The 20,858-nt window shown below is 35.1% G+C and overlaps 1 protein-coding gene across 7 annotated transcripts in view; it reads right to left on the reverse strand.

Moving 5' to 3' along the window:
* Window positions 1–20,858, reverse strand: part of CSMD3 (CUB and Sushi multiple domains 3) — a 1,186,048-nt gene that overhangs the window by 556,653 nt on the left and 608,537 nt on the right. For all 7 annotated transcript variants that reach the window (XM_070221725.1, XM_001915960.5, XM_070221729.1 and 4 more), the window contains one exon: window positions 9,941–10,044. In XM_070221725.1, the coding sequence (XP_070077826.1) occupies window positions 9,941–10,044 (104 nt within the window). The remainder of the gene's footprint in view (window positions 1–9,940; window positions 10,045–20,858) is intronic.

The following is a 20,858-nucleotide window of genomic DNA, read 5'->3' on the forward strand; positions in this document are numbered from 1 at the left end:
TTTTGTATCATACAAATACGTAACCTCTGTCTTTTATGGGAATGGATTTGGTATTCTTTCTTCCAATACAGTGCTCTCAAAGGTGATTTATATGTTCATTGTGGATATATGAAATTCACTAAAGATGATGACGGCTGCAAAAAATTAGGTTAAAAAACCCTGAGATATCAACATATGGTGACATTAGAAAGCAGTATCACTTCACATCTGTTATGGTGGTCATTATCAAAAAGACAAGAAATATCAAATGCTGGTGAGGATGTAGAGAAAACCCTTATACACTATCAGTGGAAATGTAAACTCGTATAGCCACTCTGAAAGAGTATGGAGGTTCCTCAAGAAATTAAGAACATGATGCAATCCAGCAATCCCACTTCTGGGCAAATATCCAAAGGACACAAAACCGTTATCTTGAAAAGATATCTATAACCCCATGTTCACTGCAGCATTATTCATAATAGCCATGCTATGGAAACAACCTGGTGTCTGTCAACAGATGGATGGATCAAAAAAATGTACAGTAGGGGTGGAAGACATTCCTTCTACCTACTCTGGGTCCTTCTGGCCAGAAAAAGAATTAAATTCACATGAGACAGAATAACAGGAGAAAATTAAACAAAGTTTTATAACAGGTACACATGGGAGAGGCTCAGGCAAACTGAACAACTTGTCAAAATGGTGGAAGTTCTCCCCTTAAATACCACCCTCAGCTAAAGACAAAGGAGGATGTTGGGGATGGGGGCAGTTGATCATGGGAGGTTACCAAAAAGTATGGTAAACAAGGGTAAGCATATTATGCAGATTTAAGTCCTTGCCTTCTGCATTGATAAGAGTTTCTAGAGATAAGGTCATCCCCCCTTCTTCCTGGTACAGAGAGAGAGACACCTTTACAGATGGAGATTTCCTTTACAAATGTAAATGTCTCTTAACAAAGGGCAGTGAAATTCTACTTTTCAGAGTTTCTTGGCTGTCTGCAGTTTTTAAAAGTAACCAGCCCAAAACAATCCTTATGCCACAGAAACATATCTTGGGGTGGCCAATTCCAGTACCCCACGGTACAATGGAATATTATTCAGCCTTAAAAAAGAAGGAAATCCTGTCATTTGCATCAATATGGATGTACCTGGAGAGCCTTATGCTAAATGAAATAAATCAGACAAAGACAGATACTGCATGGCATCACTTATACGTGGAATCTAAAAAACAAGTTTAACTCATAGAAACAGAAAGTAGAAAAGTGATGGTCAGGGGCTGAGGGGTAAGGGAATTAGGGAGAGATTGGTAAAAGGAGACAAACTTTCAGTTATGAGATGAATAAGGTCTGAGGAGCTAATATGTAACATGGTGACTATAGCTGATAACATTGTATTATATAACTGAAATTTGCTAAGAGAGTAGAATTTAACTGTTCTCACAAAAAAAAAAAACAATTAAAGATGTGAGGTGTTGGATGTGATAATTAATTTGATGGAGGAAATCCTTTCACAATGTATATGTATACCAAATCATCATGTTATACACTTTAAATATCTTAAAATTTTATTTGTTAATGATACCGTAATAAAGCTAAAAAAAATAAAAAGGCAAAAAATGTGGATCAACCCACTGGAAAAATAGTATATAGTTTTAAAAGAAAAATACATGAAGTACTATGAAATGATGGGACTACATAAATGTTGACTTTATCAGGTAATTGAGTAGTCAATAATTGTGGCTTTTACTTCATGTATGGACTTAGACTTTAGAAGTTTCAATTTTATTAGCTAATTCAAAATGATAATGTAAATGAGAGTGTTTATCATGGTTCTTATTACATATAGATTTCTACATCAACATTTATTTTTAGGAAAGAGAATTTGAAGGTCAAGATCTCAGCACATACATCTTTGTATTCACCTACGGATACTTCATTGTATATATCTCGCACTCTAACAAGGTGTACTTGTAATATTTAGTATTTGTGGTCTACTAATATTTAGTGGTAATACTAATATTTAGTATTAGGTCATGAGGGCAGAGTCCTCATGAATGGGATTAGTGCCCTCATAAAAAAGGTCCCAGAGAGATCTCTGTGCCCTTCTGCCATATTAGGACACAGTAAAAACATGGCTACTCAAGAACTAGGAAGTGGGTCCTCACCAGACACCAAATCTGCCCACACACTGATCTTGGATTTCCAGTCTCCAGAACTGTGAGAAATAAATTTCTGTTTATAAGCTACCCAGTCTATGGTACTTTTGTTACACTAGGCAGAATGGACTAAGACACACAGGTAGTCACGCATAGCCCTCTATAGCTCATGGCGTGGTCTTGCCAACACAATGCAAAGATACTCTTTCTGCTGACATGTCTGAGTAGGTGTATCTTGGTGCACAGTAATTTTTCCTCTCCCATTATAATTCACGCAATACCTAACAGTGTTAACACAAGGCTCTGGGTTAGGTACTTGGGAAATCCAAGATAAGTAGAAAATAGTCCCTGTCCTCAAGGAACTTAAAATGATTGTGAGCATGTATAAGTGAGTGTGTGTGTGAGAGAGAGAGAAGTGGAGGAGGGCAAGGAGGGGGTGCAAGGCAGAGAAAAGAACAGTAAGAAGAGATTTTTGTCTTTTTTTAAAAAATAACTCTAAAATTAAGGGGTGAAGGATTTTTCTGACTGGTCAATTCTCTAAGCCCTTTTTACACTGTGACTATCAATTTGTAAAAGTATCACTCTGTTGTTATGTTTAGTATATTCCCTTCTTTCATTAGCCCGTGGTGCTTGTTGGTATTTAGATTTTCATTGTTAAGAGAGCCAAGTACAAGAGAAAATTGAAGAAGGTATATTTCCCTGGACACAGGAGAGTTTGCTCAAGGTAAAGAGTTTGCTCAAGGTAAATATCATTTATAGTAGTAGTCTGATATCAAGAAGAGTAGAAGATAGATTTTGAGAGTGAACTACTAAATAGTTAAAAAATATAATATCTTTGGGGCTGGCCTGGTGGCACAGTGGTTAAGTTCGCACATTCTGCTTTGGCGGCCCGGGGTTCACCAGTCCGGATCCCAGGTATGGACCTACTCATTGCTTGTCAAGCCATGCTGTGGCAGGAGTCCCACATATAAAGTAGAGGAAGATGGGCATGGATGTTAGCTCAGGGCCAGTCTTCCTCAGCAAAAAGAGAATGCAGATGTCAGCTAAGGCTAATCTTTCTCAAAAAAATAATAGTAATAATAATATCTTTGACAAGGTGCTTTGTCAAAATGTATGGACCAATAAACTGAGCAACAATAATTTATAACTATAATGAAAAGAGTTGTCTTTTCTATAAAGCTAGTGTGAATATTACCAAAATAAACAATTTATTTTAAAAATTATATTAGGGGGCCGGCTCTGTGGCCGAGTGGTTAAGTTTGCACACTCCACTGCGGTGGCCCAGGGTTCGGATCCTGGGTGCAGATATGGCACTGCTCGTCAGGCCACGTTGAGGTGGTGTCCCACATCCCACAACTAGAAGGACGTGCAACTAAGATATACAACTGTATATGGGGGGGGGCGCGGTTGGGGTGATAAAGCAGAAAAAAAAAAAAAGATTGGAAACAGTTGTTAGCCCAGGTGCCAATCTTTAAAAAAAAAAAAATTATATTAACACAAAATTATATACGCGTGTGTGTATTTAAAATAAAAAGAAGAGTTCCCAGGGAAGAGTGCTGTCAGTCTATACTAATATATATCTGAGAATGAGGTTTTATCTTGTGCATTGATTTTTCAGGAGAAATGAGAATTTCATAGTAATAAAATAGAGCCATGTTTGGAATCCAAAGCAACATTTTTCATCTTCTTTAAGATGTTTGTTCAAATAAAATGCTATCCAATGTCAATGCATACTCATAAAATTTCCAGGGGTATCTTATGGATAGAAGACTTTTTAAAAATCTTTCATTTTGCAAGTTTTCACTTAATTAATCTTTACAGTGTTACCATGAATCCAATAATGGAACAGCAAAAAATGTGAGAGAAAAGGCAGGAAGACGGAGGAGAATCACATGCCTGACAGAATGCATTTATCAGCCTCAGTCTGATGCTACACAGATGAAAAGGGTGGGCAAACAATCAACATCTCCCTTGTTTATGCAGATGAAATGAAGGTTGGAAGTGAATTCAGTGCCAGTAACTGCACTATTATCACTGTTAGTTCTCTCAAATTTATATTATATATATATATATATATATATTATTATATCCATTATCAGGTGAATTGATACATATGTAGGAAAATTAGCACATGGAAAACAATCTGTGAAAAAAAGTTCTTTTAACAGGCTTTAAAAGATAATAGCATGATTGTTCAAATTCATTATCTGAATTATTATCAACCGGTCAAGTTCATATTCTGATCTCTATTGACACTTATCACTACACCACCATGAAGGAGCCAGGAATGCAAAATGCTATTTCAAAATTGGAAAAAACTGCCCTGCAAGGAATTTCATAGGGGAGAAAATGAATAAAAGCAAGAGTGAAAGAGAAAAGGCCACATATGGGCAATAGACTACCATGCAGCAAATGGCAGAAGCAACAAATCTCTGAATTGCGAATTTGTTTGCAGTTTAAATCTGCATTATTTTAAGAATTTTCATCCCATAAAACTATATGGAGAACTTAGTACTGCACATGATATCCAATTACAGTGCACTCTGTACTACTAAATAATTTTATTGTTCATAACTTTCTCATGAGCACTTCTTTGGAGCCAAAGTCTCAAGGTGAAGAAATGTAGCACACTTAAATTATTTTTATGTTACTGAATTGCAAAAATTATATGCTTTGTACTTCAGGGGAAGAAATTTTTATGAGAATTATTTTTAAAAACCTTTCATAATTAATTCCTTTTTTAGAGGATTATTTTAGCTGTTGAACATATTATGATTTTAGGACTACATTTTTTTCTGGAATAGAATATGACAATTGATTTTACCTTTCAGAACCTAAATACTGAAAGAAAATGAGAAACAAAACATCACATATTTCCAATGCTTAATTCAATCCTATATCCTAAGTAGAATAGGTTGAAATGCTCCGTGTCTGGTTAAATATTCATCAAGGTGATGTATCCTGTGTTTATTAAATTAATCATAACTTATAAAATTAAATATAGGCTGAATTCATCCTTTTATAAAAGACTTTCAAATATTATATCACATGGCTTTCTGTTAAATAAAAGCATTTCCCATGTTTTATCATGTTTTCTGACTCTCAGCTATCTTTTAAAATAAATTTATTTAAAAAATAATTTTGGTGCCAGAAGTTACTCTCTAGCACATGGATCAAATTTAAGAAAAAAACAAAGAGGAGTTCACAGGTGAGTAAACAGATTGCTAAATAAAATGTCTAAATGGAAACTAGTTTTACCTGTTAGAAGAGAATTATTGAAAGTAAACTCTCTTCAACCGGGGCTTTTCAATAAGTTCTTAACAATTTACCACGCCACATAAGTAACAGTGTTTTCAAGCCTGGGCAAAATATGCCCCTTCCCGATGTCTTCTCTGTAGAGGGTCCTCCTCTGACCCTTCTGGAGCCCAGCTCCTGCCCAGAGATGTGCTTGCCTGGCTCCTGCTTCCCTCTCCCATTTCCCCTTTGAGATTCTAGACTAGTTTCCAGCCCACCATGTGATAAGTACAGAAATCGGAAGTAAGCTCTTCAAAATTCTAGGATAATTTGGAAGAGCAATTTTGTCTGGTGAATTTCATTATGAAAAAAACAATGGGGTTGTATTTATATGTGTTTTTATTTCATTTTGCTAGTAATTTACTCTTTTCTCACTTTATGAAAATATCAGTTCAAGATGGATTGGAAATAAAAACAAATCTATCTTACAGTTTGTTTGAGAGGTACTGTTCTGGAACTCACTAGTTCCTGGTCCCCTGGAATGCCCTGCTACCTGAACCTGTGTGGGCTTCCTTTCCAGGTCCGGATTTCTATGGCTGGAACATAGGACCAACACGTGTACCCTTAGGCCCAGTGGGCAAAATTTGCAGGGAGGCACAAGCAGTTTACAGTGTGAATTGGGGTATCCATAAGCATCTTTGTGAAGGATGGAGCTGAGCTTGGAAGAGAGGGTGGCCAGCTGCAAGCTGTGGCTGGGACCACATTTTCCCTTGCCTTCCCGTCTCAACAAGGAAATCACATGTCCTAGAACTCTAAATTCAAACTTCTCCTTCCAGGTTATTATGAAAGCATATTTGCTAGGCTAGGAGGATGGAACATATTGTATTTAACAATATTTAGCTTGATTTTTAACTATTTAATATTTATGCATTTGATATGTGAATTTCCATCTGCATTCTTACTCTTGGCCCTGCAAATGCCATAGGTGGGTCTGCAGTTGGGAAAGTTAAATTTAGTAAGAAACATCAGTTTCTTTAGTGGATACAAAGCCAGCAAATTCTCTTAGCACAGAGTCTTACAGTTCAAAGGAACTTCTGATCTATTTCCAACTCTGTATAATCTCTGTTAGCTAATCAGCCAGCTTCTATTTGAACACCTCTAGGAGGTGGGTGCTACCTACTTCTGTAATAGTCATCCTTACTCAAGGAAAAAAAGAGTTCCAGTTTCAGAGAAGTGTAATTTTGTTTCTGAGAGAGAAAAGCAAGTTTGAGAAACACATTTCCTGTGTTTACAAACAGACAAATACATTAAAAAAATGAGACTCACATAGGTTTTTCAAAATTAATCTCTCTCTCAGAGTGAGGGAAATATAAGAACTGATGAAGTAGAAGCACTACACAAACTAGGGACAATATGACAACAGGAATGTGAGAATAGGAAAAATGCAACTTTGTCTTTCATTCTCCTATCAACAGCAGAAGAAAACTCAGCTTAGTCTGTAATATACAGTTATGCCAGTGGACTATTGACTTGGGTTGTAAGGGCACTTCCCATTAACACATTTGTTCTTTACCTGGCCTTATGTTGTTTAGCTAACTTTGGGATTATTTTTTTCTTAAAAAAATCAGTTGTAAGCCTATTTCCTTCACTTAATTATTCCACGCTTCTTGCCTCATCTGCTTCTTGATCTCACGCATTCCATACAGGATTTAAAAGATTCATTTAAAAATATCACACCTCTGTCTTTTAATATAAAAGGAAATAGGGAAAACATACATAATCAAGGCTTTTATAAGTCTTGTAAGTGTGGAAAAGAAAGAAAGAGAGAGAGAGGGAAAGAAAAAAAGAAAGAGAAAAAAAGAAGGAAGGAAGGAAGGAAGGAAGGAAGAAAGAAGAAAAGAAAGAAAGAAAGAAAAAGAAAGAAAGAAAGAAAGAAAGAAAAAGAGCAGGCATGATCTGTACTTGGTAATGATAATTTTGAAAAGGAAAGCAAAACCACTAATAAAAATTTTAGTAGTTTTTTTTGAGGCAATTGAGGTCAAATAAGAATAAATTAAAAATTCTCTAAGAAGTAGGCTTGCAGAAAGTGAAGGACTGTGCATGTTTACACAGAGGTTCTTTTGACTCAAGAATTCATTTTGCAGATAATGTATGGTTGTATAAAACAGAAAAGGTTTTCCTATCAGTACCTAAAAATTGTATAGCAAAGATAATTGCCATATTTCTTCTTATTTTGAATTATGCAAAAACATAAGATATACATGATTACAGTAAGATGTGGACCTGAATAATGTGTGTGTCCTAGTCTCATAATCTTAAGATTATTTTAACATAGTGTATTTTTCTTTCTCCCAGCTCTCCCAAATTCTCACTAGTAGATCACAGTTTAGATCTATTGACTGGACGGTCTAAAAGGTAATAGTCTGAACGAAGTTTTAATTTTTATTCCCACTGGAGATGAAGTACACAACGAGAACTTTGAATTTGTTGGTATAGGGAAATCCATTTGAGAAGTTGGTATTCTTTTGAAAAATAATATTTAATGGACATTCTGTGTTATATAATTTGCTACGTAAAGAGAACATCAACAGGTATATTAGAATTTATATGATTTCTTCATAATTTTTTAACACTGAAACAGAGAAAATTACAGTTCAAACATATTATTATTATTTTTTTAACATCAGGGATTGTACAAATCACTTCTTAATCCAAACAAATATAGTTTTCTACATTTTACTAGTTCTAATGGCTGGATACTTAAGATAATAATTTTAACATCATCCTTCTGTGTGTTATTTGATTACTGTAAATATGTTATTTCTATAATTTTCTGCCTATAATTTTGTGATATCAATTAGCTCACAGATCCTTTTCTTAAGAGAGTGGCTAAAGGTGGATACATCATCTATGATCTGGGATGTTAGTTATACAAGATAACTTCTAATATTTGATATGATGCTCAGATACTCAGTTTTGTTTTATGGCAGATAGAAAGAGGAAAAAAGTCTCTTAAGAAATGTTCTTTAGTCAATCGACTAGCCAGTCTGCCTTTCTCTGTCCATGTTTTGAAGAATTTATAAACCTGAAACCAATCTTCTATCTTAAGCAGAAAAAAGGAGCTATGCCCCATCGCATGCATGTTTCACACTTTCATTTCTGAAATACATATCATGTGATCTATCAACCATGGAGAAAGAGAGTCCCAAAATGTGTGAGGATCATTCACCAAATTTGCTATATATCATTAATGCCCAGGAAACTTCAACTTTTATAAAGTGTCGCATAAACAAACAGATACATTTTTATTTGGAAAATAGTAAGTAAGAAATTTAAGAACAAATCATATTTTATGTTGTATCAAGTGTCATATACCTAAATAGGTATAGCCCCAGGCAAGCAATGCAAAGGTTCTTCGAAGCTCAAGTACAAAACAATACAAGGATTCGTGGCCATGGAGATCGCATGTCCTCTCTAAAACGGGCAGAAGATAGGTCCAGCTAGCTAGTTTTTGCTGTGTAACAGTCCAGGCCTAGTGCCGCCAGCTGGTCAAAAGAAACCACAAATTCAGATTTCTATATGTAATTTTCAGTTCTTTAAAATACTGAACTTACGAAACAACAACAAAAAACCATGTCTACTGATCAGGTAAGCTCTATAGCTGTCAATTTCCAATACAATATTACATTACAATGAAATCCAAACTATCAGGTATAAAACCACAAGGAAATCTAAAAGAAACTATATACTATTTCTAGAAGTTATAAAGTCCAATGTAGTGAAATGCCTACCAGGCTTAACATCCTGATAAAAACGCTGAGCATTTTTAGAGAGGGAAGTGTTAAACAGGAAGTTGCAAACAATTTGAGCCACATCACCAAACATGTAGAGCATGTAAAATACTGCTGGTGGGTGCTGATCACTTATTGGTGGGAAAATCATACCTAGCCATCAAGATCCAAAGTTGAGACTTTTTTTTGGCTGGCGGGTACTGGTGAGGAAGATTCGCTTTGAGCTAATATCTCTTTCCAATCTTCCTCTTTATGTGCTCGAGGAAGATTAGTCCTGAGCTAACATCTGTGCCAATCTTCCTCCATTTTATATGTGGGTCACTGCCACAGCATTGCTTGATGAGTGGTATAGGTCTGCACCTGGGATCCAAACCCATGAACCAGGGCACCAAAGCAGAATGCATCAGACTTAACCACTATGCCATGGGGCTGGTGCCCTGGGATCAATTTGATACTTGTTTTTTCAGTCTATTTTTACACTCTGTGGGGGCAAGGGTGTATTCCAAAATAAGGCTCAATCAACTACTCTGCAATTTCACTCTAGGCCTCCATTTCCAATGGGCTCCTGTTTGGCAATGGATTCCAAGAAATTGTGTTTGGATCAAGTACCTTAAGCCTCATTGAAGAAGGACTAGTAAATATACAATATGTAGGTTGATAATGATTACTAAGGTACTAGGCTTCTTATGTTGGTAGTAGTGGGAGAGATCAAGAAAAAATAAATAAGGGTAAAATTTCACAAAGACCTGATAGGCTAAGTCAAGAATGAAACACTGAGAACTTACACTTGAAGTACTGTCCTAGGGTCTCCAACTTCACCTCCATCACCAATTGTCAAGGTATCATAGCCAATCTCCAGATCAAATTCTTCAAAATTTATCTGGATAACCTAGCAATAAACAGAAACAAACATCTCAGTTATATTGCACTATATAATAAAAACAAAAAGAAAGCAATGGCAGAAAACGTTTAAAATGCACATACTTATATATACACAAATAAATATGAATTTCATACATTTTATACCATGGCAGCAGATCATGTCAGACTATTCCTAAAGTTCAATCATTGTAATTATGACATAATTTTTATTTGCTGTATTTCTGTACTAATTTTTCAATGAAATGGCATGGCTTCTGTTTATAGAACACTCATTTGAATCATCTGAAACATGATTAATGCAAATCTACTTTGAGAAGTCTTTATGAAGAGTACATGTAGGTGTTGAGAGTGGTTTTCTGGATATTTGTATATATATTTATAAAGCTAATGTGGAAAAACACAGACTGTTCTATATCCATTAAACAGTAAAGTTTGAAAAATGGTAGAGCTGGGGCCAGCCCGGTGGCACAGCAGTAGAGTTGCACATTCTGCTATGGCGGCCCGGGGTTCGCTGCTTTGGATCCCCTGTATGGATATACGCACCACTTGTCAAGCCATGCTGTGGCAGGCATCCCACATAAAAAGAGGAAGATGGGCATGTATGTTAGCTCAAGACAGTCTTCCTCAGCAAAAAGAGGAGGATTGGTGGTAGATGTTAGCTTAGGGCTAATCTGCCTCCCCACCCCCCAAAAAAAACGGTAGAGTTAAATTTTGAATTTAGATCACCAGATTTAAAGTATCATGTCTATTTCTGTGTATATTTTGATAACAGAAAAATCTTAACTATGTTACAATGTGCCGGTAAAACTGGGAGCACATTACTTTGGTAGACACATTATACCATGACAAACAATTTAGTACTATTTCTTACTAAAATATACTCATGCATCCATACATTGTTTATGCACCTATGCAAAAATTCATGTTTAATTAAACTGCAATTCTTAAATTATGAACCTAATATAATATTAAAGAATAATGTAATTAAGAATCCATACAGGAAGAAATTACATAAATACTGTCCTATATACAATCATGCCTTGAGCAAAAAATAATATATAATAAAGTACTATTCATCACCAGATAAAGAAAATGAATGCCTGAGGTCATCAACATTACTAGAGAATAGATGAAAAAGGTATCTGTTTAATAATTTTCATAACTATTTGTTAGTTTGGTAAATTCTAAAAAAGATTTCATATCCTGGATTTTTTTAACTTTATAACAACTGTTTTTGATCATGCCTATTTCTTACAATTTTAATGACTGTATATTAGCATTGACTAAAGCAATTATTTCAGTCAAGTTTAAATACAGATTATATAAAAAACATTGAATTATATGGCCACATGTAAAAAACATTTTACGTGGCCATAATTAAAAAAAAGTTGTTCCCCTGTTCTCCATTGAGTTAAATATAAATACTCTCAGTTAATAATTGCCTGTCAATAGAGATTGAAGTTGTTTCTCCTTTTTTTGCTATTATAAGCAATATGGTTATGTACAATATTAAACATTTTTTGATTCATATGTACAAGTATATCTAGGCTATATACTTAAGAGTGCAATTTCTGGATAATAACAAAGCAAAATTTCAATTTTATAATATCGTGCCAAATGGTTTTCCAAAATTATTTTACCATTTTAAATGCTCACAACTTGTGTACATTAGATTTCATTATTTCTACCAGTGTAAAATGTGATCTTTTTTGCCTTTTCTTCACTAATAACTAAGTTGCATATCTTTCCTTATGTTTATTTGTCATTTATGTTTCCTTTCTGTTAAATGACTATTTATATTTTTGCTATTTTTCACTTGGACTGCTTGTCAGCTTGTTATTGATTGTAGGAATTCTTTATATCAGTGATTCCCAACATTTTCCATTATAGTACATATAGAAAAGAATAATCTTTAAGACACAATGAAGCGAGAAAATGAGGCTGCTTGAATGGCGGTTTTTTGCTCAGGCCCTGCCCTGTCTCACTAAGAGCTAGGATCAATATCTTAATTCTATCTATAACTCATTCATAATACACTATTGAGCCTGGCTCACGAGTTGAGATCAGCTTTATATAGTCTGGATACTAATCCATTATATGTTATGTGTGTTGCAATATTTTCTTCAAGTTTTTAGTTTGCTTTTCCTCTGTTTAATCTTTTGATAAGAAGAAATTATTAATTTTACTAAAGTTTGACTTGTTAATTTATTATTTTGTAAGTAGCACTTTTTCATTGCCTGTAACCCAAAGTCATAAAGATATCTTCTTCAAAACTTTAATCCTTTGGAATCGACTTTTATAGAAAGTATGAAGTAGGTATATGTGGTAGGCAAAATTCTAGGATGGCCCCCAAGATTCTTTCCCCTACACCCATTCTCTCATGAAGATGGCCTGTATAACTCCCTCCCCTTGAGTGTGGGCAGGACCTATGAATATGATGGGATATGAATCCCATGATTAGGTTACATTATATAAATAAAATGAAAGGACATCCCTGATGTAATTAACGCCGCTAACCAGTTGACTTTAAGTTAATCAAAGGGAGATTACCCTGGGTGAGGCTGACCCAATTCAGGGAAGTCCTTTAAAAGAAGGTCTAGAAGTGAAAGACAAAATAAATTAGAAGAGATGCTCTCCTGTTGGCCTTGAAGAAACACATTGTGGTGTTGTGGAGAGGCCCATGTGTCAAGGAACAGGGGGTGGCTTTTAGGAACTGAGGAACCTCAGTCCTACTACCACAGTAACTGAATTCTTCCAATAACCAGTGAACTTGGAAGAGGTCCCACAGTCTCAAATTAAATCACAGCCCTGTCCAACAACTTGATGTTATTCTAGTTAAGACCTTGAGAAGAGGGTCTAGATAACTCATGCCTGAACCCCTGTCCCATGAAACAGTGAGATAAATTTACATTGTTTCATGCTGCTAATTTTTGGTAACTTGTTATGCAACAAAAAAATACTAGCACAGCATCCCTCTCTTTTTTTTTACTCCAATATGAACAAGCAGTTGTCTCATTACTTTTAATTGAATAAATAATCTGTCTTTCCCTAGTGATCTACACGGCAAACTCTGACATATGTCAAGATTCTACTGGTTTGGGGGGTGTAGATTTTGTTCTCTTGGTCAGTTTGTGTGTCCCTGAACCAACATAAATTGGCTTAACTATTATTGCTATAAAATAAGACTCTATCTTGTAAGTCAGATACTCCATTTTTTGTACACATATCTTGAAAATCTTTTTGTTGTTCTTATTTTAAATGGTATATAGCTTTAGGTTTTCAACTGTTTGTTGTTGGTATATAGAAATGAAATTTATCTTTGATATATTTAGGCAACGTGATAAGACTTCCGAATTATTTAACAACTTTTGTAAATTATTTTTAGTTTCTATATAACAAGCACGTCTTTTGTAAAAAACAATCTAGGTTCCTGCTTTTCAATCTTATTTTTAATTTTTTGTCTTAACTGCCTTGGATCTTTGGTATAATGTTTACTAGAATAGGTAATAGTTGGCCTCATTATATTATACCTCATTCCTCAAAAGCAAATGCTTCTAATGTTTCACCATTAATAATACTATTGAAGTAGATACACTTTATGAAGATAACAAAGTTTTCTTCTCTGATTTTTCTTGCTGGTATAGTATCAAAATTTTACTGGTATCCTCAAACAAGTTGACAAGTGTACACTTTCATTTATTATTACGGACAAGCTTCCATGAGTTTGAGAATAATCCATTTTTTGAAAGTCAAATAGAACTATATTGTAAAAACATCTGAACCTCTTTCTGGGGAGCAGGAGTTGACTTTCTACTGCTTGTTTAATTATTTTATACTTGCAGAATTATTTAGGCTGTTTTTTTTTCTGGAGTCAGTTTGTTAGTTTAATTTTCCTAGAAACATTTTAATTAAATTTCATTTAATTAAGTTAATTAATATTAGTTTAATTTTCCTAGAAACACTTCAACATTTCATTTAAATGTTTCCTAGACACATTTAATTTTTCCTAGAAATGTAACACTATATAGCAATGAAAGCTTTCAAATTCACTGTCATTTATTTATTTATTTTCTTTTTGTCTATGCTGAGTCTGTACTTTTGTCCTGTTCAATTTCCAATATTATTAAATTTTAAATGGGGGCTGACCCAGTGGTGCAGCAGTTAAGTGCATACGTTCTGTTTTGGTGGCCCAGGGTTCACTGGTTCAGATCCCGGGTGCAGACATGGTACTACTTGGTAAGCCATGCTGTGGTAGGCGTCCCACATAGAAAGTAGATGAAGATGGGCACAGATGTTAGCTTAGGGCCAGTCGTCCTCAGCAAAAAAGAGGAGGATTGGTAGTGCATGTTAGTTCATGGCTAATCTTCCTCAGAAAAATTCAATTCAATTCAAAAGAAAAGAATACTATAAAAAAAATGTGTGTGTAGTGTTCAATTTGTACATTAGTTTGACCACTCAGCACCTGAATATCCTCCTGTGTTTAAGGAATTAGGAGTCTTTGGAAGAAGCACAGAAAACTTCCCAATATGGTTACATGTGATATTGCCTGTCATTAATTGCATCTAGAGTATAGGCATAAAACCTAAGATTCCTCAACTATAGATTCTGGCAGAGGGTGGCAAAAGCAGCAGAAACACCAAGTTTTAGAGGAAATAGTGGTTGTAATATATAATGGAACTGAAGTTCTAGAGCAGCATTGTCTGACAGAAAAAAATTCTTCCCAGAAGTAGAACCAGAAGGCATATCACACTATGACAAAGTAAAGTCCTAAAGAGATAAAATGGGTTCTGCGACATTCCAGGTTAATGGGAACTCATTCCACTTCCAGAGAAGGCAGTCTTTAAGAATCTTGTCCAGCAGGATATGACATTATTCTATGAATCAATGACCTCTGTATAGTTTCACTGCTCTCTTCTGCATGGGAGTTTCTATGGCAGTTATCATGTTTGTTTTCTATCATTATATATGGGATGTGGTGATAACCTCTCTTTTGGCCATAGGTCTCTAGATACTGAGGAACTACATCTAGATATAATGAAGAAGCCAGTGCAACACTTGGAGATTCTAGATTTGTTGTATGTCATAATTGGCTGAGATTTGGGGTTTTCCCTATTAATGCAGAGAGAGAACATGTTTCACATAGGCATTTTTCAAAGTGAACGAAGAGGAAGAAAGACAAATCTTGATGGATATTTGACAACTAAAGAGGAGGATTGTGGCAGAAACTATTGATTGCCTCCTCAACAGACACCTTCCTTATTAACTCCAGACCTTTCTCTTCTTAACAAGACATTGATTTGTTCAACAATGTATCTTTTTCTGTATATCCTCATGCTTTAGGGACTCCTGACACCACACTAAGTTCCATGGAATGGATCTCAATCAGTCTATGCCAATCTTATTAGCTCCACTTCATTTGTCAGGGATAAGATTAGATATAGTATGTTACCTAATTCTGGTCAGTGAAAAGTGAGGAGCAATCTGCTGGGGGGTTTTGGGGAAAGGATTTCTTGGTGTTCAAATGAAATAAAAAGAATAAGTCTGCTTTGGAGGTGACTAGATCTGGCTGTATTGACTAGAGCTATTGCAGCCATTTTGCAATATGTAGTTTGAGAACAAAGCCAACCCATGGAGAAGCCTAGAGCCTAAGAGATGGATGTTTTTACTATATGCCTGAGGCCTGCATACCTCTGGACAGTATACTGTGCTAAATAATACATTTCCTTATTATTTAAGCCATTTGACTTGAGGTTTCTCATACTTAAACTGAAAACATTCTAGTGGATAAATAGGCATAATCAATTCTTGGTTTAAAGAAATGCCTTGCCCAAGTAATTTGCTAATTTTTATTTGGCTAACAGTGATGGGACTAAATTCAGTCTCAGGTTTTCCTGATGCCACAATACATGTGCTTAAACATCATGCTATTCTGTTTGCATAGTAAAGTTCTGCAATTTAGGAAATACTTTCTGTCTGCCAAATATCCAATATACAGTAACATAATTTATAAGTATGTTCTTTGATGTTGGGCATATGCCTCATGTCTTAAATAGTGACGACAAGGGGAGATAATTTCTTAAATCTAACAACTAACAAATATTATGTCAATTCCTTGAGGTAAAAATATAGGGAGACTGCAGTGATATAAACTATTTTATCTCCTACAGTAAAGGCTGTATTTTTTTTGCTTCAAAATAAATCTGAAAGCTAATGACATTTCTCAGTGTTTCTCTAGCCACTAACCCCTGTGTTAGACATTTTGTACCAATATAATTAGAACAGAATTAAAACAAACTTTTGATGATGTTTAACCAAACAAATTAATGATGCTTTAAAATCAATACCAAGCTATAGTCATTAGTGAGACCAAATAATATAGTTAAGGGTATAGGAAAGCTATGTTTCAAGTCCCATCTCTGTCACAGAATGTTACATTATTGAGGGAAGTATCTGCTGTTTATAAAATGATGTTTGTAATTCATACTTCTTAAAGTTGAAGTAGGTATTACATTAGACAAAGGTTGTAAAACAATGCATATTGTGCTTGATATATAGTAGGCACTCAATAAACGGCAGTTATTATTAGCAAGGATGGCTTCATCAGCATTAAATAGATGTTCATATCTGTTCACAATGGATCTTGAGGATGAAGTTCTTTTTTTAGCAACACCACTATAATTCAAAAAGAGGAGTTTCTTCCCCAAACTATGCTGTTAGAAATTTCTCTTTTCTTGAAGCAGCTTTTCTCCATTTTGTTCATTTCAGAACGACAATAATTCAATACAATATTAACAAGTATTTTTGCTACCAGTTGAGGAAATCTAGAATGTATAATATGTGCATAAGTACAAGATATACAAAGTTTAATTCAGCTTAAGGTATGCAATGCTATGTTACACAATCAATTTGACATCTAATTAAAGCACTTCTTTTTTCATATACTATCCAGAGTTTGGCAATCACAATCCAATGCAGGAGACGAGGCACACACAAGACAAACACAATACCCTGTATTAAGTGATATGGACACACAGGGTTACATGGAAGCAGAGATGAGAGCCACCCAATCCAGCTGGAGAGTGAAAAAGAAAGATTTGCTCAAGGAGAGAATCCCCAGGCAGTGCAAAGGAATATAAAGATGGGAACTAGGGAAGAGCATTCTAGGGAAAAGCATGACAAATGGCACAGTGGAAAGAAATATCCTTTTTGCGTCTGTAATATCAAGTGTGAGACAACGAGTGACGAGAAGGAAGGCTAAAGGTGGAGGTAGGAACCACATCATGTTAAGGACGTTGAACTTTATCTTGTAAATGAGGAGCAGTAAAAAATGAGTTTTGAGCAAAGTCTTGACAGGGCTGTATTTGTTTTTCATATGCTCACTTTGGCAGCAGGAACAATCTGGATTTGAAGAGGAGCAGGGCAGGGTTAGAGATATGGATTTAATCTTTGGCTATGGAAGCAGAGGTGGAGAGCAATGGACTCAATCAAGATTTCTTTACCCCAAATAAATATGATTGCAATTATTTTACTCTTTTTCTCTTTTTATACATACAAAAATACTATTCAAAAACTCACCCAAAAATCTATGCTTTGCAGGACTAGTTTATCAAATTTTATTGGGTATAAAGTCTAATTCAGAATAGAATAAGCAGAAGATTTGTTAAAAAGTCCTATATTTCAGAATAACTCTAAAATTCGACTGCTTTTATGATATGTGTTATATGTGATATGCATTCCATATGTGTATGGAAAACTAGTTCAATAACTGCTTATTAGCAATGATCTTAATTTGCCCATTTTTTTAAAAAGAAATATACAAAGGTAAATTAACATGAAATTTGTAAAATAGGTAAATATTGTAAGATACAAAAGGCTTAAATATGACACATGCAAATACAACATTCATTCATTTGAAAATAATCTCATTTTAGAGGAAGGAATTAATCTCTCATATTCTAGAAGGATTATACACCATAATATTATACTTGGATATCTTATTACAGAAAATATATTCTAAGATTCTGGACTAGACCACTCGAAAATGAGAAGTGCCAGCCTGGAGAATCCTCTAGGTTTGCCCACTTTGCTGCCAGCATCAGGTTAATAGTTTCAATTCTTACAAGGGTTGATATTTTAGAGACAAGGGAGAAGGGGAGTCTGGAGACACAGGAAGATATTGATGGAATGACAAAAGCTTTCAGCTTTGATTTACTTTTCTCAGCCTCTCGTATCTGTACACTGGTCTTTCCCTTTAGGGGATTGCGGGTATGTAACAATGACAGATTAAATACGGCACTACAAATGTTTTACTGAAGGGAAGAAACTACATAAAATAAAAAATGCATCAAATATTAAATCTACAACAAAACAGTACAAAACCGTTGGTTCTTTTCTGTCATTTATTCATGTTTAGCTACTGGAGGATATAATCTAAATTTCATAATACATATAAATGATCGACTTGAATTTACAAATTTTGAAGAAAACCTTCCAGATAATGTTATTATTTTTAGAAGGATATTCATTATATATCTGTATATGTTAGGTTGTATATATCCAAAAAATTTTGAAAACAAATATAAATAAGGCTTATTAAAGTGAATTTGATACGAAGGAATCTTTTGCTGGTTTTACTGGGGTCATTAATAGTGGGGTCCCTCATTAATAGTGAGCTCAGCCTGATCCAGGATATCTATCTCTCCATTTATCCAACTATATCTATTTTTATACAGAGACCCTTTAACTTGGAGCTTTCTTAAAAAAATGAGATTAGTTCAAAACGATTAAACACATAGCTGTGGTAGTGAGAATCAGATACTATACCCTTTTATATATAATGAAACTTGCAATGGGTTCTAATTCCCATTCTCAGTTTATCCTTATTATTTTTCTTATGATACCAAAGAGGAAAGACACAGGATATTAGTATCTCAGTTTACAATTTACAGTCTCAATTTACAACTTATAATTGTTAACTTTATTTTTGCCTATGTAATCTCTTCAAGTACAGTTATTAATTAATGGATCTTGGTCAGTTAACATCTATGGAAGACCTTGTTTACCTCCAAAATTATCTTCCTGAATAAGTCATTTAGGTAGGATCCCAAGAGATTAGGGCACAAGATGAATTATTTGCCATGGAATCCACTGCTTGCCACAGCTATCCAGGAAGAAAGATTCCTAGTCCATGAATGAACACTCTTTGCGGCGAGTCATTGGTATATGAGTGGGGAAACGTAGTCGTACTATGGGTTCCTGTTTGGTGAACTGCACTTCAATTAATAATCCTCTATTTTAAATTTTGGATGTTATGTTGAAATACAAATCAGATAATCTAATCCTCTACTTAAAAACTGTTAATTTATTTAATTAATTCTATAAATAAGTATTTAGAGCCTACTCTTTACCAGCACCATTCTAGTGCTAAGGATACAGATTTTCCTCCTTTCAGTGGGGAATCATACAAAATATAGGAAGTAGCATATAATATAATGTCACACAATATAAGGTCTTCAAATACTCATAAGTGTCTTGAGGCACTATACAGAAAATTAAAGCAAGGGGCTATAGAGTGATGAAGGTAGTCAGTGATGGAGATGGAGACAAGGTGACATTTGAGAGAAATCTGAATGAAGAGAGCAACCGTTTAGGTATTGTGCTTATCAACAGCCTCTCATTCCTTTTTTTCTTTTTTTTTGGAGGAAGATCAGCCCTGAGCTAACTTCTGCTGCCAATCCTCCTCTTTTTGCTGAGGAAGACTGGCCTTGAGCTAACATCTGTGCCCATCTTCCTCTACTTTATATGTGGGATGCCTGCCACAGCACGTTTTGATAAGCGGTACCATGTCCACACCCAGGATCTGAACCGGCGAACCCAGGGCCGCTGAAGCGGAACGTGTGCACTTAACTGCTGCGCCACCAGGCTGGCCCCTCTCATTTCATTTTTGATGGATCCCAGAGGGCCATGTATGATCCGGGCCTTATTCATCTCTACAGCTTTCATTTCTTCCATTCTCCTCCTTACCCACTATGCCACAGAATCCCTATCATCTCTGTAGTTTCTAGAAGACATCAGGGTCATCATGGGCCTTTACAAGCACTTTTTCTTCTGTCCCAGACACCCTCCTCTTTGTATTGCTAGTCCCTTCTCACCCTTCAATATGGCTTATATTTCACTTGCTCAGAAAGATCTTCACTGACACTTCTAAACAGGCTCCCTTTTAGTCTTCCCAGAGTGCTTCCTTCAAGTTGTGACTGTTAATTTCCATATTTACTATTTTATTTTCTGCTTAAATCACTAGCTGGAAGTTTCCTGAAGGCAGGAAATTTGTCTTTTTTTATTTTTCAATCCAAGGTGGACCCAGCTTTCCACTCAGTAAAAATGTAGGATTTCCCAGGAAAAGTTAGGACTTATTATATTGGTATTCACCTGACCACTCCAAGATAGATAATGTCTTATACAGTTGCTCTTGGATGCTAGAGATCATTGCAGACTGAAAGTTTATATGGAGGATATGGAAGAGGTTCTAATAGAAGAAAACTTACAGTTACCACAACCTATATCTGAAGATTTTGCTCCCTCCCTCCTATCCTTTCCCCTATTTCATACAATGTGAGTAGTTAAGCTATTAGGTCAGGAAAGGGCTGAAATTCAAGGAATATATATAATGCTGAGCAAAGGGATTAGACAGAATTGTACACTTTGATGATATGCATCCTATGTGACTCTGGTTGTATGAGGATAATCAAATCATCCAAGTGACTCTCCTCCACATTGGTTAGAGATTCCAGAAGCTCAGAGCTATAACACTAAGAAGGATTT

This window comes from Equus caballus, chromosome 9, assembly GCF_041296265.1.
Source record: "Equus caballus isolate H_3958 breed thoroughbred chromosome 9, TB-T2T, whole genome shotgun sequence".
In the NCBI taxonomy this organism is placed as follows: Eukaryota; Metazoa; Chordata; class Mammalia; order Perissodactyla; family Equidae; genus Equus; species Equus caballus.